Consider the following 21224-nt stretch of genomic DNA (forward strand, 5'->3'; position numbering starts at 1 on the left):
TCTCTCTTTCTCTCTCTCCCCCTCTCTCTCCTAAGGTGGGATTTGTTTTTCATTACTTAAGAGATAGACAGAGTATAAAAATCTTCTCTATTGTTAGAGAACATTTCTATCATACTGCGTTTGCTTTCCTAGGCACGATTCACATTTTTGTGAGACTGAAATTTCTGACCTAATGAAATTATTCAGATCTTGCATTAGTATGAAATGGTCTATGATAGGACATCAGAAGAATTCTTTTCACTTTTTACAATTTTATTTTGTTTGTGTATGTGGCTTTCCCCCCCTCCCCCTTGTGTGTGTAAAAATAGAATAATCTCTTTGAGACAGAAATTATCTCTGTAGGGAATCTGAAATCCTGGACATTTCTGAAATATAAATTGTAATTTGATTGTTTCCAAATGTTCTCAAAATGTTTAGAAACATGATATATATTTAAACTTTTCACTCTTCTGAAACTTATTTAGTTGTCATTTGATGGTTTTAACGATGCCATTTCTATAATAACTATAGGTGTSACAGTACTTTTTGAGTAATACACAAACTAGAAATACAGAATGATGTGATATTAGCTTCCTATTTAGGAGTGGGCTATAATAACCTAAAACAAGATAGAAAGGTAAACCTAGGTTTCTTCTGCAAYAAATTATTTTGCATCAGTTCTGAATGGAATCATGTGTTGATTTTAATCCAGTGCTGCTGACTGACCTGCTAGACACACATTAATATGTCTTCCATGTAGGAATACACTAAAGGCTACAGAAACTCAGGTCTATATGGAAAGGTCATACCTGTAGTAATTTTTAAAGTGAAATAAATAATTATCYTACTCGAGTAACAAATAATGAAATTATATTAAAAAAAAAACCCTCATAACCCTTAATATGTATGAAATATTATAGTTATTTTTACACATTATAGTCTACTACCTGGTAGGTTTTGGTTTTTGACATAACAATCGAGAGTCTGGACATGTGTTCATTTTTTATTAAGAGTTTGTAATTCACAAGTTTAGGAAGAAACTTACATTTTGGTAGAAGAATAGCTTTGATAAACTGGTGAACTGTAAGGAAAATACACTGCACCTCTGTTTTTAAGTCATCCTTAATAAACTACCACTTGGGGATGTTTGTTTTCGTTCTGCTCTTAGTGCAACATTGAGTTATATTGATTGTACCCTGAGATGGGCATGACTGTTGGTTTTCTGGTTCAGTCCAGGCATCGTTGCTATTAAAAAGATTTCCACAAAGAGATGCTGTGCACTTTTTTGGAGTGTAAGTGGGAAATCTCTGCTTTCAGAACTCAGTTGTGTCTCTGTTCTTTTTTTTTTTTCTTTTTCCTGAGAATCACAGCAGAAAATGTCACTTTTATTGTATTAGTGGTGAAGATTTCGTTCTGCCAGGTGTTTTTTCCTGTGTTTACTACCTTTGGACCTGCAGAAGAACATTAACTTGCACCTGGAGCATCAGATGGGCTGTGATTCTTGTTCTCGTACTCCTACACATGCGTAGTGGGTGCCGTTTCATGGCTGGCTGAGGCCTCCCCTTTCCCGCAGACTGTCTGGATCTGATGTCCTCTCCTTTTCCCTTTTGTTGTTCTGAGCATGAACCTGGCTGATTCAAATGAAAATTAATCCCAGAAAGGGAAAAGAATCAGCTGGATCAACAGATGGAACTCTTCTGACATTGGATTAAATTTGCTTAAACCAATAATGGCACTGCAGGGTGAATGGGGGGGACGTTCATATGTAACCATCAGTCTGTCTAGTCAATATTGCTGAGATCTTCAGGGTAACAAGATTATCTATTTTTCCCACTCTTTTATTGCTACTCATATTACTTTGACATGAAAATACGATATTAATCAAGCAGGGAAATGGAATCAAGAAATGGAAAACTCAAAATTACTGAATTATTGAATAGATAGCCTACAGTTGGACAGAATTAAGTAGACTATGAAGGACCATTTATTACTAAATTCTGTGTTTTCCATTAATAGTGGAGATGGTGATTCTTCTACCTCAGTGAAAGATCCACTTGGAGTCCTAGAAGGCATYGTTTCTGCAGTCCATGCAAGTGTTGAAAAAGGGTAAGACTTATTGTGTGGATTCCTTGGTTTAAGCTTTGAAAGGTGTGTCTTACAAAAGGACAGAAGGTACAGTACTGAATATGGGTGACTTTTATTCATGGGTGTATCTAATGGGTTTGCAGTTAATTTTCTAAGATTTTATTCTGGAACAGGCTATCATTTATAAGGTTTAAAATCTGAGACCTTTACTTGATGAACTGGAAGAAGCCAAGTCGTTGAACTTAAAACTAGGTCAGCCATGTATTATGGTGATTTGAGGAAATAGTATTTCTGTTCTGACTACTGCAGATTGTATATCTATTAGAAGTAGAGTACTTCAATGCTTTTTTTTTCAGTTTATTAGATAAATTGCAAATAATAATGTTATAGATATCTAAATTTTGTCTAAATTATCTAATGTTTGTCAATTTTTATTGCGGGAATTTTGCAAATACTGTATAATACTTCTACCAATTTTTTTCTCCTCTTTTCTATATGTCCTTATTTCAGCTTGCAAAATAGTCAGTCTAGGTCACTGACTTTTCCCATTCCACTTATAGGAAAGAAAAGGAGAAAAAATAAAATGGGATCTTAGTTTTCCTCACAGTACAAACTAAGAACCTTTAAAAAGCAGTACTTTCTGGTAACCAGAAAAAGAATTACCTTGTTACATAGAGACTCCTACACTGGCATTATATTAGATAAATACAGTAATATCAAGCTATTGGATACTAAAGTTGACTGATTTGATATAATAACTTACAGTAAATCTTACTTGTAATATTTTGATGTAGATGGAAATATAAGTACTGTTTTATCTAGAGATATACTTTTCTGAATCTTTTATTAGTACGCATGTATACAAATAAGTGTTAATACAGTAAGTTGGAGTAAGGGTCAGGGTGACTACAAGAGTTTATTTAGATTCATTTAAACATTTCTTCTTATTTACCTACTTAAACTCCAGCTATTCTGTTTATAAAACATAAATCTTCCCCTTGACAAAACCTATATAAACATCAGTTGTGAGCTCTGGAAATATTGCAGCAGACCATCTTAATTCTCATGCTTTTAATTTACAGTTTCGATGCCACCAGAGTCATTTCTAATTTAGCTGAAGTTCTGAGCTGAATAACATTATTCAAGCAATATAAAGCCTAAATAAAATTGTAATCGGGGCCAGCTGAAAAACTAAATTGTCGATGTTTGTTATTTCAGAGCTGCAAGACAGGTTAAATTGGTGTCTTCTGACTGGTACTAGCTTCCCATCTGTCTTRTTAAGATAAATAAGGGAACATTAGTTATAAATCACACTCCACCTGGAGCCACTTCCTTTCATTAAAAAAATAGAAAGGGGAAAAAAAAAGTTCTAGTTTTAAATGTTCCTAAGGGATAGCTGAATGCCATTTACTGGTTTGTTAAATGTTCTTTTGAGCCAGGAGGAGATAAAATGAATTCTTCTGTCTGACACTGCTAGCTGGTTGTTTGTGTTTGTGCTAATGTGTTCTAATGGAAATGTTTTCATACAGTTAGACTGTATTTAGTCTAATGTACTCTTTTAATAGTCTAATTTAATTAACAGTCTATTCTAATTATCTAAGAAAAAAACTTCATCTATGAAACATCTCTCTCTTCTGTCTAGAGAATAAGGGCATTCTGTGATTATTAGCGTAGTAGACCGTACAATAATTAAATTGTCTAGTGATAGTATAGAAAAAATGAGAAATGGCTAGAATTATAAGCAGAAGAACCTATAGTGAAAGTAGAAAGGTACCTACAGGGAAAGGAGGAGAATATAGGGCAATAAGAAAAAGCTTCAGATACAAAAATATCATACTTCAAAAGCAACCAGTCAAGTTGGTTTTCATAAAATCAGGTGGTACGCAAGTACAGACATCAGTCAAAACCAGACATGATAAAAATGCTTACTTTTTAGGTGATAAAATCCAGTATCATTATGATGATATTATATTATCAGGACTGAAGAGATGTTGTTCTATGATATTACATGATTATTTGAAGAGTTCTTACATATGAGAGGGAGAGAAGACTGAGAATGTCTAGAGGCAGCAGATGCCTTAAGGAGTCATCTGTGTAACCACTTCCCTTAGACATCTGCTCAAGTGTTTAGGATAATATCATTGCTAAAGTTAAGGTGCATTGCTACTGCATGGGACTCAGCTCCCTTATTACAAAGGCCTTTTATCAACAGAGTAACGTTTAATGGATGAAGCTGTATCAGCAAAGGATTAGAGGCTGAGTATCTAACTTGTCAGCCAGCGTTGTGCCCTGGAAGGTAGACTCTGCAACAACAAAACAAAGATGTTGGCTTTCTTTTGACAGGTTTATCAGTTTAACTGATAAAAGCTGTTGTCTTAAAATAATGGAGTTCAAATGCCCACGAAGGCTTAATATCACATGACACTTTGATTAAAAGCTTACTTTATATGGATTTAATAAGCTGTATGAGAGATGTATTAAAATCTGATTTATTGAAAATTTCAAGATGTTATCACTAGATAAAAAGTAATTAGTGAAGCTTTTCTTTTTTTTTTCCCCAGTGGAATTATCCAGGAGTTTGTTCTTGTTATTATAACACTTAACTATCTAGATGATATTCAATTTTTCCTGAAATGAGAAGAGGACACAAAAACTGTTGGTATAGCAAGTTCGCTTCCAATCCTTAGTACTCTGCCTTCCTCTGAAGCATCAGACATTTTTTATAATTGAGGATATCTACCTCTCATTTCCTGAGGTGTATGTTTGGTATGCCTGCTGTAGTGTCATGGCTTGAATGGATTCAGAAATAGCCCGATGAAAATATTTATTTCAAAATTACCAAAGACTTCTCAGAATTTCTTACCTACCATGATGCAGTTTGTCTGCTGGGCTCATTTGTATGGTTCTCACCTAATAACGTCTCCCAGCCTCTCACATGTTGGTAACACTGAATTCTCATTTCTGTTCCAATATTTCGTGAAACTGAAGTGTTTGGGGAAGGTATTTAATGATAGCTAATAATATATAGAGGTAAAATCTAGTAAATTATTCTGATTCTATTGATATTTTAATTATTTTTTTATTTAAAAATATATTTAATTAAATTTTAATTTAAGTAACTTTAAAGATATATGTCCAAAAAGATCAAGCTCTTTGTCCTAACATTATATTTTAGCTATCCTGTGTTATGCACTTAGTCTTTTCTTGGCAGAGAGACTTGATAAGCGACTTTTCTGAAAGTCGGTGCAAATGAGCAAAAAAAAAAAATCCCTGAACAACAATAATAAAAGATTGTTGGCATTTCTAACCTACAGCAGTTTCCATGCTAGGCAGCAATATATAAAGTCTCTNATATATAAAGTCTCTGTTACAGCCATGTGCTTTTGTATTACAAAATTCTAACAAAAAGCAGATTTGAAGATCTTTATGTCAGAGTATATGTAATTTTAGCTATCCTGTGTTATGCACTTAGTCTTTTCTTGGCAGAGAGACTTGATAAGCGACTTTTCTGAAAGTCGGAACCAATAAAAAAAAAAAAAAAATCCCTGAACAACAATAATAAAAGATTGTTGGCATTTCTAACCTACAGCAGTTTCCATGCTAGGCAGCAATATATAAAGTCTCTGTTACAGCCATGTRCTTTTGTATTACAAAATTCTAACAAAAAGCAGATTTGAAGATCTTTATGTCAGAGTATATGTAATTCTTCATAGTACATTGAACAGATGAATTGCATTTTGCAAAACAAAAAAGTCCAAGAGTCTACAGAGAGTGATACTCTCTCTAGTCCTCTAATAGACTATAAAATTTTGTGAAATTAATTTAATGGAAAGTAGGTGCCTTCCTTTAAACCTGTTAATTAGAACAAACTAAACTAAACTAACTTGGATTCYAGTATGCATTTCCCTTTGAACCTGCCCAGAAACCCATACCGTAGCCGTAGTCCTTATTATATATAGTTACAAAGAAATATTTTTTTCAGATTCTTCAGAAAAAAAGCAATCTGCTCTGGATAGTTTACTCATATAAATAATTAGAGTATTTTCATCTTCAGCATCTTTTGATGATTAATCTATTTAAAATGAAGCATACAGGTTGGCCTAGTATTAAAAAGTAAAATTGACTTTAGCCAAACTGTATTATGTTCTAGGAAAAAAAAGAAAGTACTATTCAGATTGTTACTTGAAACATATAAGCACATTTATGCTCTCTTGAGGAAGGAAAAAGAGTTTAAAGTTCAGTAACTTAATAACCACAAGTAGAATTATTCAGCTGAAAAGAAATGTTACAAATAAAAGAAATGATTTCAAACCTTCAGTAGCCAGGACCCTGCTATGTCCACAGACAATCTTTTGTCTGTTTGATGCTTTCGTAGAATAACTCTTCCTCACTGAAGCATGTATACTCTACAATTCTTGCCATATTACCGTGTTACACATATGACTATGATCAAGCCTGAAATGGCCGATGTGATAGGAGTGTTTAGAAAAATGCACTACAACAAAAGCTGTGATCTGCTCGAGTAGTGTGTTGTGGTACCAACTGTGGTACCCGTTCACTGACGAGTATGCAGGCATAACAGTACTGAAATAACTACGTCAGCTTTATCTCCATGTGTTTCTGTGTGGACATCTTGTAAAACATGGCGTAGAAGCTTGATAGTTAACTACCTCATAGGATTTTTTTTAAAAAAAAAAAAAAAAAAACTCTTTGTCAGGATGTGTGAAACTATGTAACACTTGTTTTCCAGCATGAAGATAGTGGTGGGATCTTTGTGCATCTTCAGCCTTTGAACTCTGCCAAGGCTGAAGTGAAATCATTGACTGTAGATGTAAAAATATTTTTGATTTTGATCGAATACTTGATAATTTCTCAGTTTGCCTACAGAATGGTTATCAGCATTAGGAAGTGATAAAGACTATCTTAAAGTGTAAAAGACTTAATACAAGCCACAGAAGTTGCAAGATTAAGTTCTGTATCTCTTCCCCTACACTGTGTTTTTGCTGATCTTGTAGAGATGGATTTCTTGAATCTGTAATGAAATGATAGTAAAGTTAGCCTGTAATAAATTTTAGTCAAGATTTTACTTTATTTATTCATTTGAATATGTTTTCTTTTTATTCATGTAAGAACATTATTAAAAAAAGTCAATTGCTGATGAAAATTTTACAAGTTGATACATTTTTTTACAATATATTCCTACTTGTTACCAAATCACACAGGCAGGAATGTAAGGAATGGTGTTTTCTGTACTTCATACAACAATTTTKGGGGGATCTTCATTTTGCACACATTCACCTGCATAACAGGAAAGAATAATTTGCATGCTTTCTGAGCAAATTTCTTGCAATGAAATAGCATGTAAACAACTTTAAAAATGCATGCTGGTTTTGGATTAGGGTTACTGAAGATGGTTAACGCTGAATTGTTTAACTTGAATTCCAGGGAGAAAGTAGTTTCTTCAGATGATCTTCTGGAGTGGTTGAGACCTTTCTGTGGTGATGATTCTTTACCGGTGAAGCCTCGCATCAAAGTGCTCCAAATTATGGAGCAAGCTTTCCACCTCAGTGATGAGGACAGCAAACTACTCGTATTCTTCAGAACGCAAGCTGTCCTCAGAGCTTGCTGGCCTGAAAGAAAGGTACTAGCATTGACTGCTATATGTAATAKCATACAGCTGTTTCTATACAAAGATTGTATAATGAAACGTTAAGTTTCAGTATGTGGTTGTGATGCATCCTGTCAGTGGGGATGTCACTCCTATTTTCCTGCTATATTTCTAATGAATTATGATTTGTTATAAAACAGAGATCATTAATGCTTCTCTTTGGCATCACGAGTGTAGAATATCAAACTGCAACAAACACTGATTTTTCTCTATGTCATGCATTGGCTTCTAATTTTTGTATTTTCTTTTGCTTCTGACCACTGTTTTCAGTCACTTTTACCTACCCTGTTTATCACCTACTTGGCGTAGTATGTTATAATCAGAACTAGAACTAAAATTTCCGGCCACTGTCTCTTTTTTCCTAAGCTCCTTATCTAAATGTTATCTCATAAGCAGGCACTGGGAATATAAGGGCAGTATCAAAYGAGGAGATTTGCTTAGTGGGGGCTGCATTTGGTCACAGAGGCAACTGTAACCTCTCTTAGAAAGCCAGTACCCAGCAACCAAAAGGTAGTAGTTTCTTAAAACAGTTCATACCTTTAACTGACCTAGTGAGGACTTTAAATCTCTCTCAGTATAAAGTTAAAAAAAATGAGGTAAAATCATTACTGAAAGAAATTACTCTAAGCTATTATTCATTTCGCTGCTAAGAGAGACCAAGCATTTTTAGTCTGAGTCCAAGGTGGATTACCTTTCCTCCTGAATTACAGGATAAGGAAATGTCTAGCTTTCACTTTTTTAACACGCAGAAAAGTTCTAGAATTCAGCATTCCTTCTAAGGAATGTAAAAGCTAGCTTGTTTCCTACCCCTCTTTTAGGAAAATACTCTTTTGTTCTTAATCATGATGCACCTTCATATGAATCTGAATAAAACTGCYGTATTGCTTAACATCTTCTGTTACAGTATACAGTATATAAAATGTTTCTCTTTTTTATCCAACTGGCTTTACTGAGGCTTTGGAGGTTTTGTTTGTTTTTTTGTTTTTCCGTTGTACAAGTGTGTACATATACAAATATGGGGTACCAAGGGGATGTGAGTTAATCTACTCCTTGGTAGTCCAAACATGCAGACTATGGGAATTGTCACTTCCCTTGTTTGAGCAGTATTTGCAAGGTGTGTGCTGAATAGGTCCTCTCACCTTTCTGTAATGAAAAAAAAGCATACAAACTGTGTACGTATTCTACATCATTTATGTGCAGACCCGTATATGCCACTAAACGTTTTCAAATCTACTTTTCCAAGTTTATTTAGCTGACATCAACCTTATTTTTAAATAGAAATTATCTCGTTGGGTAAAAAGAAAACTTTAATGAAAAATTAAATTTGTTTATGGCATTTCTATTATCTCTCCTAGGCATTTCTATTATCTGCCCTATGTCCAATTCTAGAGTCTAGAAAAAAAGAAAAATATTAATAGATAGGAAGGAGTTCAGAAGGAAGATCAAAGAGAATGTTAACTTCCATACTTAAACTCTAGAAGTTTATAGAAGACAGGAACTGAAATTTGATAAAAGATTTTTCAGTTTATCAGACAAATATTAAAAAAGGAGGAGGAGGGAGGAGAATAACATGCAATGGTCAAAAGTTAAAACTACAAAAATTCAGATTAAAAAAAATGCTTTTTAGGTGACTAAATGAAATATTTTTAGGCATTTAACTTGTATGCTTGGTCAAGTACGTTCTTACTGTTTTTTTGTTTGTTTATTGGATTGTTTGTTTGTTTTAACACCAGAAAGGTTCTTGTTGCATATCCATTAATACTTTAACTGCTTTATTTCAYGGCAAACTTTGAAGTGCTTAATATCAAAGTATGTATTTTAGAGATTCTGCGTTTAGTCTTCTGGGTACAATGAAAATATCCTAAATGCTTGACAGGAAGGAACATTCTTGTAACATCACAGCTGTCTTTGAAGCTTGTGTTATTTTGAAATCATATGAGTATCACTTGTTTCATGTAAAATTATTCAGAAGCAGAATTACTTCTCATCCGTTTCCTGAATTCCATCCACCCCCTACCTTGTCCTCTCCATGAAAATGCCAAATGCTCATGGAACTGAAACAGAATATTTCTAATACGTCYTACAAAAGCATTTTATATTCATATAAAGCAAAAGCAGTATCTCAGTTTTGACTCACTGAACTTAGGTCATTCAAGGTAATAATCTTAAAAAGAAAATAGTTGTCTCTTGACTCCTTTAAAAACTACTTTTCCCTTGCATTCACAATAATACAAGCACTTAACTACTCAGTCACTCTTGAAGTGTGTCTGAGATGATTCTTGATTTCAGGTTTTTGTTGTTAGTATTAATATCCTTTGGCAATATTGCTGTTACCTGTGTTCCTGCTTTCCAATCCAAAAGCACTTCAAGTCTAAAGTGTTGAACTGAAACATATAGAAAATTAGATGTAGACAATGGCTTTAAGCCATTTTTTGTGGAAGAAAGAGAAAGAAACTCTTATTTGACAAAAATTTTACAAGTCTCATTAAACTTGCTTAAGATTTGTAGAAGACCAGATCATTTTTATTAGTCAAAATGTATAAAACTTCTCAGCATAAAACTAGCAACCATTTGCTTTTATCTCTTGGGGTTTTAGAACCAAATCGAATCTATTCCATTCCAATAATACACTAATATGTCCTACCCATAATAATACTGCACTGTCTCTAGTTAAATAATRTTGTACTCAAAGCATCTTTGGTCTGTCAAAAGTTTCTTAAAGAGATTTTAAAGCTTAACAAATCAATAGTTATTCAATGTTCCAGATTCAGCCCAAAATTACAATGATTGCACTGTGTGTAAACTGTGATAGATGTTCCTCAGCAGGAAGGAGTTGCCTGTGGAAAGAATGCTCCTTGCATAGTACAAGAAGTCCTCAGCTTGCTCACTGTTTGGTTGGTTTCAGTCAGGTTGTTCTTGAATAAATTAAATTAATATTGGCAGTGTTGCAGCAGATTGGAATAACTAAGGCACAAGTGATTTATGGAAGACTGAAACTGAACTGCCTCTTCCTATGGAGGGGCTGGAAAGAGCATGTTCATCTTTTGTCTGTACAGAGAGGCAGAAATTATAGAAATGTAGAAAAGCATAATTTGGAAGGGACCTCTGGAGATCATCTCGTCCAAACTTCTGTTCAATGCAGGGCCTTTAGATTAGGTTATCCAGGGCTCTGTTAAGCTGAGCCTTGAGTATTTCCAGCACGGGAGATATTACTGTTTCTGTTGGCAACCAACTGCAATGTGTTATTATTGTTCTCACAGTGAAGAGGCCTTTTTTCTTTATATCCTGATTGAATTTCCCCTGAAGTAACCTGTGCCTGTTGCATCTCCTGCTGTTATTGAATGTCCTTGTAAAGAGACTGCCTCCATCTTCTTTGTAACTGCCTTTTGGGTATTGGCAGACTGTGATTACATTTGCTCTCCAGGCTGAACAAACCGAATACCTTCAACCTTTCTTCATCTCTCAAGTTCTCAAACGCTCTCCTCATTTCTGTAGCCCCATGCTGGACCCTGTCCAATTTTCCAGTCTCTCTCTCAACCTGGGGTGACCGAAATTGGACGTAGTATTCCAGGCGCAGCCTGACAAGTGCCGAGAAGAGTGTGGTTACCTCCCTCGATCTGCAGGCTGTACTCTTGCTGTGCAGCCCAGGGTGCGATTTGCCTTCCCCGCTGCCAGGGCACGCTGCTGGCTCAGGTTTAGCTTGTGTCATCTGGCACCCAAGAGCCTTCCTAGCAGAGCTGCTCCCCAGTCGGCCGGACCCCAGGCTGTCGTGCGCTGCTGCTTGGGGTTGTTCTGTCCTGGGGGTGCAGGACTGTACATTTACCTCTGTTTAGCCTCAGGCAATTCTTGCTGGTCTAATCTTCCACCCTGCCAAAGCTACATAGTAAAAAGCACAATTACTGTGCTAAATAAGTTCAAATCTTTCAGAGTTAATTATGTAAAATATAAATACAATTCTGTAATGTTAATTCTCTGTATGTAGTTTGTTGTTTAGCCAAGTTCAGAAACAGTTTTTGTACTTAGCACAAGTAAAGGCTATCTTTATACATACATATATAAAATTATTCTTTCCCCTAATTCCTGCTACAGAGTGCAATCTTAAGAGTCCTCTTGGAATGTATTTAAAGATAATTCTAATTTTCATGTCAACTCAAGCTAGATGTGGTAGGTGGAGTCCTTTGTTTCTGGTAGATGCCTTATGCTAGGTAATGGATGTGTAATTTAAATTGAAAATTCTTATTGCTTAGTCTGTTAGGTGCTGGTAACTGACAGTTGGRTTCTTCACTAATGTCTAAGAAAACAAATGAACAATCCACTTTTTAAACAAATTGTTTTTATCTTTTAGGTGATTTCAAACTGTAGTCCAGGAGTTCGTATTATGAAAAGGAAATGATAATCCTATTTAATAAATAAGTTTGCTTATTTTGTGAATTAACAAAAAAGGGGGATTACATAATAAGACAGTGTACTGCAGACTGTGTTCTCTCTATTTTTGCTAGGCACATTTCAAAATCCTTCACAATATATTGGTAAAAATAATTGCACTGTGGAATTCAGTAGTTATATCACTGTTGAAAAGCAAGGGAAAGAATTTGTAGAGGATGTGTTGGCAAAGCATTAATTACCAAGTTTCTCTTGTCTACGTTAATACTTTCAGTGCAACAACCTTAAAAAAGCATCCCTACTCTACAGAAGGGGAAGTTGAAGAACAATTTTAAAATTTTGTCAGATTGTTGGGTGACCTTGGGTAAGCCAGGGCCCAAAATAGAAATTAGGAATTACTTCTTTYAGACGTGCGCTATGACATATGCTAGCTTTCAAACTGCTGTGACATTCAGTTTGGTCTGTAAGTATCTATTTCTGTAACATCACTACATCTTTATTAACTTGATCATCTCTTCTCATTTAGCAAAATAGTAAACCCCTTGAGATTGCATCTAAACTCTAGGACCTAATTCTGTATATATATATATATATGACTTGTTTAAATAAAGTTTAAACTGTAAATATTTCAAAYGTATGTTCATTATATTACATCCAGATTGCTTTATCCTTACTTAGTTGGCATTTTTTGCACACTTTTAGAAGGTGTCCTCCTTTCCCTTACCGTTTCTTGGTACAGAAAGGGACTTCAGATRCCTAAAGGGTGAATGTGATTCATATTGAGTAAAGATAAATTTAATGATATTGCAATGTTCAATTACCAGAAAATGTGTGAAAGCCACCCTCAGTGTCGCTAGTAATCCTCTTAGTCAGGCTTTGCATACATCAAAGAGGGACTTAATATTTAATTATGCTCTAGGTGGTGTAAGTAGTGGTCCCACAAATCAATGTGCTGCTGGGAAACAGGCCAGCTCTTACAAAATTAAAAATGTACTTTATGGAAGCAGCTACCTATCAAACAGTCAGAAAYACAGCAATTTCCTGTTCTGTAATGATTAGTTAACAAAATTAAAAATTCAGAGGTCCTCATTTTTCAAAGGCTTTTGAGAGTCCTTAATTCACATTCCAGTAGCATCCCACAGCTACTAGAGGAAGGAGGCATGTGTTGTTTTAATCCCCTTGATGAATTTTATCTGAGCTCTTCAGGTTCTGTAATTTTTTAGTTAACTGGTGCATGAAAAATATGGGTCAAAATACTGACATTTTCTTTAAGTTAAAAAAATATTGGAGGAGGTAAGAAAAGATTTCATTTACAGTGTTCATGTCTTGAATTCCACCTTTATCTATCTAAGGTTGGAAATCCATTTRTGCAATAGATAAAAATAAAGTCTCTGGCAGCAGTATGACTAATATACATAAAATGTCTGCTTAGAAATTATGAGTGTACTTGGTCATTTAGTTCAGTCACTGAGCAGTTACAAGGTACAAGTTTCAGTAACAAGAGTTAGAGTTTTGCCCCAGGAAGTTACAGAGCATTAGCAAAGTAGATAATGCAAGTTTAATTTATGAAAAGAATTTCATAGTTGTGAAGCTTCTGAGGAACCACACCTTGTCATAAAAGGATTGTTTCATTATTATGCAAATAACAGATATAATTGCTGTTTGTATGCCACTTAAATGCAAATAGCCTTGTCATTTAGAGAAGGTAATCTGGTTTAGCCTTTCCCCTCATATTGTTAAATGAAGTTTTTTTCATGACCTTCAATGTATAGAGAGATGCTGAGTGTTGAGCATTTATAGAAAATGGAAGGGATATCTAAAATAAAATTGGGACTGTAACTTTAAGGCCCCCTCTTTATTTTTTATTTTTTTTTTAATTTTGTTTAAAATTTAGCTCTGAAAAATTTCCAGGTGAATTTGGATGACATTACCCACTGAATCCATTTTAAGGTTTAAATTGTGAGAATAGACTTCCATATGTTCTTGTAGGCAACTTAGATATCTTCTGTACAACTTCTGTGCAATCTTAGTAATATCTGCATTAACATAATGACTTCATGAGAATTTGTGTGTGACTGTCTCCATTGCTCTTTYGTTACTCTTCCCTCAGTATACGAAAAATGTAGATCTTTTTATATAGTATTTCAGGACATTATAAAGAAAGCTCCCATTGAAGAGAGAATTAGAAGAAAGATTTATGGTCCTATCAACTTTGAGTAAGTTAGTTAAGATGCTGTGTATTGTTCTAGAGCTACTGTTTCTCTACTGAAAATGCATAAAAATTAAAGAAATTTAATCTATTTTGATTATTTTTGGCAATATTATTTTCCATATGAAATACGATTTGTCCATATGAAAACATGTGAAATGTATTGTTTCTGGGAACATAAATTGTAATCTGCCTGATTAGTTAAATACTTTGAGATAGAAATGAAAAAAATTTCCAGTAATTGGACAAGTAAAGCAGATAAAAAGAAAGATAAAATGAGGAGAAATAGAGCAAGGTTGAAGATTTGCAGTAGGAGCTTTGGGTGGCCTGGTATTCAGTATACAGCATTCGGTTTTATATAAACAAGAACTTCAGAATTTGGARACAGTACATCAGTCTAAGACATCTTCTGGCTTACTATTGAGATGTGAAGCACACAACACCTGAAGTGTCTGGGATGCTGAACTTCAGTTCATGTATCACAGAATCATTTAGGTTGGAAGGGACCTCTGGAGATCATCTAGTCCAACCTCCCAAAGATTTCCTGGTGTTGGTTCCACTGGAGCTTGAACTCAGGACCTTTAGCATGTAAAGCAGATGTGATAACTACACTACACTATTTTTTATGTATTTCATCCTTTTGGAGAAGGAACATGAGGTCAGTGTCATTCTGGAAATTATCAGCTCATCCTTTTGCATTCAGACACCATGCTTTCGACTTCAGCTGTGCATTGAACAGAGGTCTCTGAATTTTTCATAGGGAGGCTCAGGTTCCTGTTTTGACTTGAAGGAGTTAAAAGTATTTTAAAATGTGACAACTTTATCAATGTTACATTTTATTTGCCTTTGTATGGCCATTTACTACATAAACTACAGTTTTTGAGTCAGCTGGAGGTTTCTTGCTACAGAGCTCTTGACTAATATAAGCTAGCTCAGTGGTCTGCAGCTTTATCTGTTCAGTGCCCGAAGTCCCAAAGAATCCATTAGTCTATAAGCAAAGGAGCAGTCATAAGCTCATGAGGAATTCTACCTTTACCTTTTATCATTTGGTCAAAACTGGGATTTCTGGGTGGTGGCTTTTTTTTTGTTGTTGTTGTTATTTGTTTGTTTGAGCCCTTTTTAGTAGTTTAGRTTCTTCAATGTTCTCTAGTCAGGGATGTGATTACATTCCTTTTGAGAATGTAAATAAATTGTTAAATTGTTTTTCTTAAGCATTATTTTATTTCTATCTTAAAGGAATTCTAATGTAATGTATTAGTAATTACAGTTGTCAGTAGATGTCATGTTTTTTTTCTAACAGTCTTATCTTATTCCTTCAATCTGCTTACTAGTTGACACTATCCTTTAGAGATCTGTAAACTCTGTATCATCTGATGTGTCTCTCTGAGGTATTTATAAAGTACTTCTTTCCTTCCCATTTCATGCTAGGTGTTTAGAGAGGGAGTGCATTTTTTTGGCATAAGAAAAGTGGTCATTTTGTATTTAACCTCCTTTACAAGCAGTGTATGTAAAGCCTATTCATTTCTGCTTTTAAAAATGTAAATTTGCAGGATGCTTAAGTAGCTGTAGCTATTAGGGCTTTTTTCCCCTTAAAAAAAAAAAAAAAAAAAAAAGTTTATTTGTAGACTGAAGTACAGGATAGACTTCACCAAAATTCTGTATGAATATGCATTTTAGAGAGGTTTTCCTCCTGTATTTAGGAGGATGAATCTGAATATATTGTTGCTATTTTTAGCAGCTATTTTTACCTTTTTAAATTAATATCTGTGAAATAACTTCAAAGACTAAATTCCAAATGACTCTACTATATATTTCTCTAGGACTAGCTGTTGATGGAGTCAACCCGTTTCTTAAGAGATAACAACGAAGGAACTTCTCCATACTGTTTTCTAGTTTAGAAATGTCTGACTTGTGTATGAWTTGCAGGCAAGTAAGATTCTCTGTGAGTGTAAACCGTTGATTGTGTTTGTAGGACCCCTCAAAGATCTCCCCTGACAAGATTTTACAGAAAGTTATGTAAACATTGAGCTAAGGAAAAGTCCCACATCTTTTGCATTTTAAGGACACTTAGAAACACAGCCACTGTTAGCGTTTAGTTAAAGTTTGCAAAGTTCTGGCATACCAAGTAACGTTTGTGCTTATCAGACCTATGTTTTCAGCTTTTCTGAAATTTCAACTAATATTTCTTTGGGCCAGAATAGGACCAGAAGTTCTCCCAAGCAGATGAGAGTGAATTTCAGATTTTCATCTCCTTTGTAGAGAGGCTTTTCGCATCATCCAAGAATAATCTTCAGAATGAATGAATTTTACTCCTTTYATACTTAAGCAACAGGATCTGATTAAGATAACAAACCCTTATTCTTTGATTATATGGTAAAACCACTGAATTCTAAAGCCAGGTAATACCTGCTACTTTGAAATATGAYGCCCTTCCCTTTCAAATTAGATAGGAAAAATGCTGCCTGTAATTTATTTCTTGACTTTGCTATGTGTTATAAGCCTGAGAGCCAGCTTTGATTTGAGTGTGGGTCCTTGTGTATTTCTGATCGTGTGGATTTTAAATGATTTGTAATTTTTACTTCAAGTAAGGGGAGAAAAAAACACACTGCTTACACAATGCCATGTAGTATGATGGTTGCATGGTGTTGCCTACCTGCTTCTGATTATTGCCTTATTATACTGATTRTGCAACAGAAAAGGAAAGAATTTTGGTTTCTYTTGCGTTATTTTTCAAGAATGCAGCTTTTATTTTGTCAGGTTAGCCTATCTGCAGGATGACATTTTGGAATAATTAATTTTGACAAGCGTTCATTAAAATTAAAWTTTTTTGTTAATCATTTCTCCTCCATTAGCAAGAATTGGACACTTTCATTGAGATAGCAATTATTATACATGCAGTTGAATACTGGGAGCTTGTGCATGCACAGCTTCTTAATGATAGCGATGATCAGAAAAGGTAAACTAAGGAGCCATTTACATGAGTTATGAGGAGAAATGGCCGACAGTTACTGAATGTAACTACTTAAAGTTAAAAATCACTTTTAAGGAGTARAAGTCATTTTACTCCTGTAAAATGCCTGTCATTTTCAGGCTGCATCTTCCTTTGCTTTTTTTTATATTTTAAATTTGGAGTATTTGTATATAAACAGTACATAAAGGATGGAATAGTGATGGAATAGCTGGTACATACAAGTACAAAGAATTACCTGTTTTTAAGTCCCTCATGTTACACAGATGTTAATTTTATCCATGTGCTAACTTTTCACTGTCAACTGACACCTAATAAGTGTACATTTTAAATAATATATATGCTAATCTCATCTCTTACAATTTTATCTATCTAGCTGTATAATTCTTCTAGATGCATATTTTTTTCTGTCTTTGCTCTTCTCTATCCATTTCTCAAAATCTTTGTACAATCTTCTTATAGAGGTTTTCTTTGCTGAAATTTATTTGCAGAACAGGCTCCCGCAGAATACAAATGAATGGATTTTATTTTCTGCACATATTATGAATTTTTATGCATTAGACAACGCACTTGTGTTTACTTGACTCTATGTGCGTTTCTCGGTGATGTTTATCTGCATATCAAGCAGGAAAAGAATTAAACATAAACAAATGAGTTTAGRAAAAAAAAGTCTGTGGGTACTTCTACAAGACACACAACTCAACATGAGACTGAACCTTTGTTTAATTCATCACCATTAGACTTTTTGATTGGTTTTATTTTCTAAATTTGAATACCATCAATGTWCTTATCCCATTCACTGACTGCTATTTGTCCATGATTTGACCTGTGAGAATATGCACATCCCTTCAGTATGTGTGTGCAGCAGGCCTTCCTGTGTGGTAAACACTATTAATCATAATAATTTTTAGTGTATCAAATCTGATTGGGGGGGGGGGGAAGATGCAAGAAAACTTCAGAGTTCTTTTGGGTAGAAGAAAGATGTGGGCCGTGAACATGAGTTTGTCATCCAAAACTGTGACTTCCTTTTTAAATATATATTTCTTTCATTTTGATTGCAGACACTTCTTACTGGTGTATCAAACAGTGTCTGTTCCAAATCTAGGTCAGAGCTACCTATGTTCTCTTTCCTGCCTCTGTTCAATATTCATCATCTGTTCTACTGAGAACTCGTCTGCTCCCTTATCTTAAACTCAAATGGAGGGGGGATTGGCAGGTAGGTCTTCACACTGCCACCTGAAGTTATATTCCCTCTAGTAATGTACTTTGAGTGTGGTGGGATTTTTATGGCATTTGTTTTTGTTTTTTAAATGGAGAAGGTGGAYTGCATTATATCAGAACAGACATAAATTTACTGCTTTTCCTTAAAACTATTACTTCACATTAATTATATGCTCCATAAGCATATCTTCACAAAGTTCCTTTCAATAAAGGGATTTTAATCTGCAAAACTAGTTCATTCTYCARAACTAGAGCATGTATTTTCATGCAATATTTTTTCTAAAAATAGAACCAAATTCCTTCATTACTGTGGGGACATTTGTAAGCCCAGTAGAACAGTTTTTGAGAAGTTGCCAGTTTCTCAGCAGTGATTTGCAACCTRATATCTCCTATATAATATGTTTCTATTTATTGAAATCCAAACCAGATTGATAGTAGGATTGTGCATACATGTGCTTGGGCAGATGGAATAAATAAGATGAAAAAGTAGCATTTAGAACTGAGAGGTTTCTTTGCTGTGAGGGGAATATATTTGGAATACACCTCTGAGAAGGTAAAATTCATGTATGCAAAAGGAAAGATGGACATCTCAAATGACATAAATCAGCATATGAATATTTTTTTACATAACTTAGTCCATAGCAAATATTAACSTTGGCTCATAAATGTCAAGTTTGCAATTTGGTCAACATTTTTATAATCTAAACCACAACTTTCCAAGATTTTTCTCAAAAGTAAAAGTTTTCATAGGCTTTTCCGAAAAATAGGAGATGATAAAATAAGTCGCAATTCCAATACTAGGATTGAATCCTCAATAAGGAAGTTGATGACAATGTATTTCAGTTCCTCAAAGCAGTCATTTGGCAATATTCTTTTTTATAGGTTCTTTTTTTTTAAATTCTGAAACATAGTGTTGATATTTACAGTATATAGTGTCACATAAATACTTTATTTAAGAGATATTTCTTAAATGCCTTTACTCTGTACATGGCAATGTTGTGCTAGGACACAGAGTGAAAGGTATTGTAACATTCTACATTGTTTAAACCTTAAAAAATGCATAAATATGAAGGAAGAAAAAAACTTTAGATGATATTAAATTGAAGTTGAAGTCTGCGGAATATGTATATGAGAAGCAAATTTCACTTGACCTCATTGTGTACAAATAATAATTGGAAACTGTTTATACATATTCCCCTGAACATTCACTTTTGCCTGTGATTTAAATTCTATGTATCACTTGGGAACCTTTCTTCAAAAGCAAGAATTGGCTTAGGAAGTGTAATTGAGATCAATTCTTTCTCTCTGAAAGACGAATTTCTCCTCAGCTTAAGAGGGCATTTTGTGTTGTCAAAAGACTTGTTTTTAATTGTCTTTTGCTGTGAAACTTTTCTACTCCTAACATTTCTGAGCGTTGTGTTTTAGCCATCTTGTCTTCAATTCTATCATTAGAGAAGAAAAGTTAAGCATTTAGATGATTATTTTATAAGTAGAGGATGCTTAAATTCAATGCAGATCTAGATTAACAAGTATATAATTCCACTTTGATTTTGTTTTTCCATTCAGATGAAGAGAATTAAATCACTTGACTTTGTTTCCCACAGTTACTAGTAGTGAGGGACTGCAGTGTTAGTGTTGAAATTGCCATGAGTTCTATCATATTATTTAAACAGTTGTAATAGCATTGAATTTGCTTATGTGAGAGCTCAATCAATAGAACCTGAACAGATGAAAAGTCCCMAAAGTTTTAGTACAGATACATATGACAACTAACAAAAATGAAGGGATGAAATGAGGAAACCATTTAAAGCTGAGAGGCTCTTTTTCCATATTCCCAGAAACTGGAAACAATCCTATGTGTAAACAAGCTCTGTGTGCAACTGTTACCATAGTATGATCGGTCAGGTAGAATCTGAATAAAGTCAGATTATGAATGGTTACCTTCTAAATGAAAGCTGGGAACAATTCCCCAGAAAGATATTAAACTTGTTCACTTCGTAACTTTAAGTCAACGGTCTATTAGAAAGCAGTCTAACTCGAACAGAGGATATGAGTTTATTGAAAAATTATCTGATAAAATTGTAGATTATTAGAATAGATTACTATAGTGTTTATGCTTCCAAGTCTGTTACTACTCTTTCCAAGCTGTGTCTGTTGTGTCATTGAGGATTTCCCTCTTGATAACATCCTAAAAAGAGAGATTGTTTTCAGGCAGCCTTGTTTAGAAATAATGGGATGCTGAAAGAGCATTTGGGAATACAGTACTTATGGGTTTCCCCTTAAAAAAGATTATTGTTACTCTGAAATGCAAGGATTTTTGAGTGACATATTTGAATACATGCTATGTTTTTTGCCTTGTTTTACAAATATTTAACATGTCTAACATAAAGGTTGTAGAGTGTCCAGCATCTTGAAACAGTTTGAACAGAATGAAATAACTAAACAAAAAGCTTTAAAAGTTCCTAATATTATCTTTGCAAGATCAATAGCTATATTATTTCAGTTGTACGCTTTTTTTTTTAACTGGTATTTGTGTTCATATAGTGAGTAACTAAGTTTAAAATTCAAAGTGAATTAAAGAGAGTTTTTATATGACCTTTGCAGCAAGTTTTTAACTTTGCAACCCTGTGCTGGAGAGATACTTTTTGGTAGCCACACAAATACCAAGAGGTTGATGCGTGAAACGGGATGGCTAGATTTTTCAGTGACCA

General features: G+C 34.3%; 1 protein-coding gene across 1 annotated transcript in view; it reads left to right on the forward strand.

The window, feature by feature from the left end:
• Positions 1 to 21224, forward strand: part of NBAS (NBAS subunit of NRZ tethering complex) — a 173755-nt gene that overhangs the window by 121712 nt on the left and 30819 nt on the right. Inside the window, exons 47-48 of the mRNA XM_085299977.1 lie at positions 1996 to 2085; positions 7510 to 7705. Coding sequence (XP_085156103.1) covers positions 1996 to 2085; positions 7510 to 7705 — 286 coding nt within the window. The remainder of the gene's footprint in view (positions 1 to 1995; positions 2086 to 7509; positions 7706 to 21224) is intronic.

This window comes from Rhea americana, unplaced genomic scaffold (assembly GCF_003343005.1).
Source record: "Rhea americana isolate MKP2758 unplaced genomic scaffold, rheAme1 scaffold_159, whole genome shotgun sequence".
Lineage (NCBI taxonomy): Eukaryota > Metazoa > Chordata > Aves > Rheiformes > Rheidae > Rhea > Rhea americana.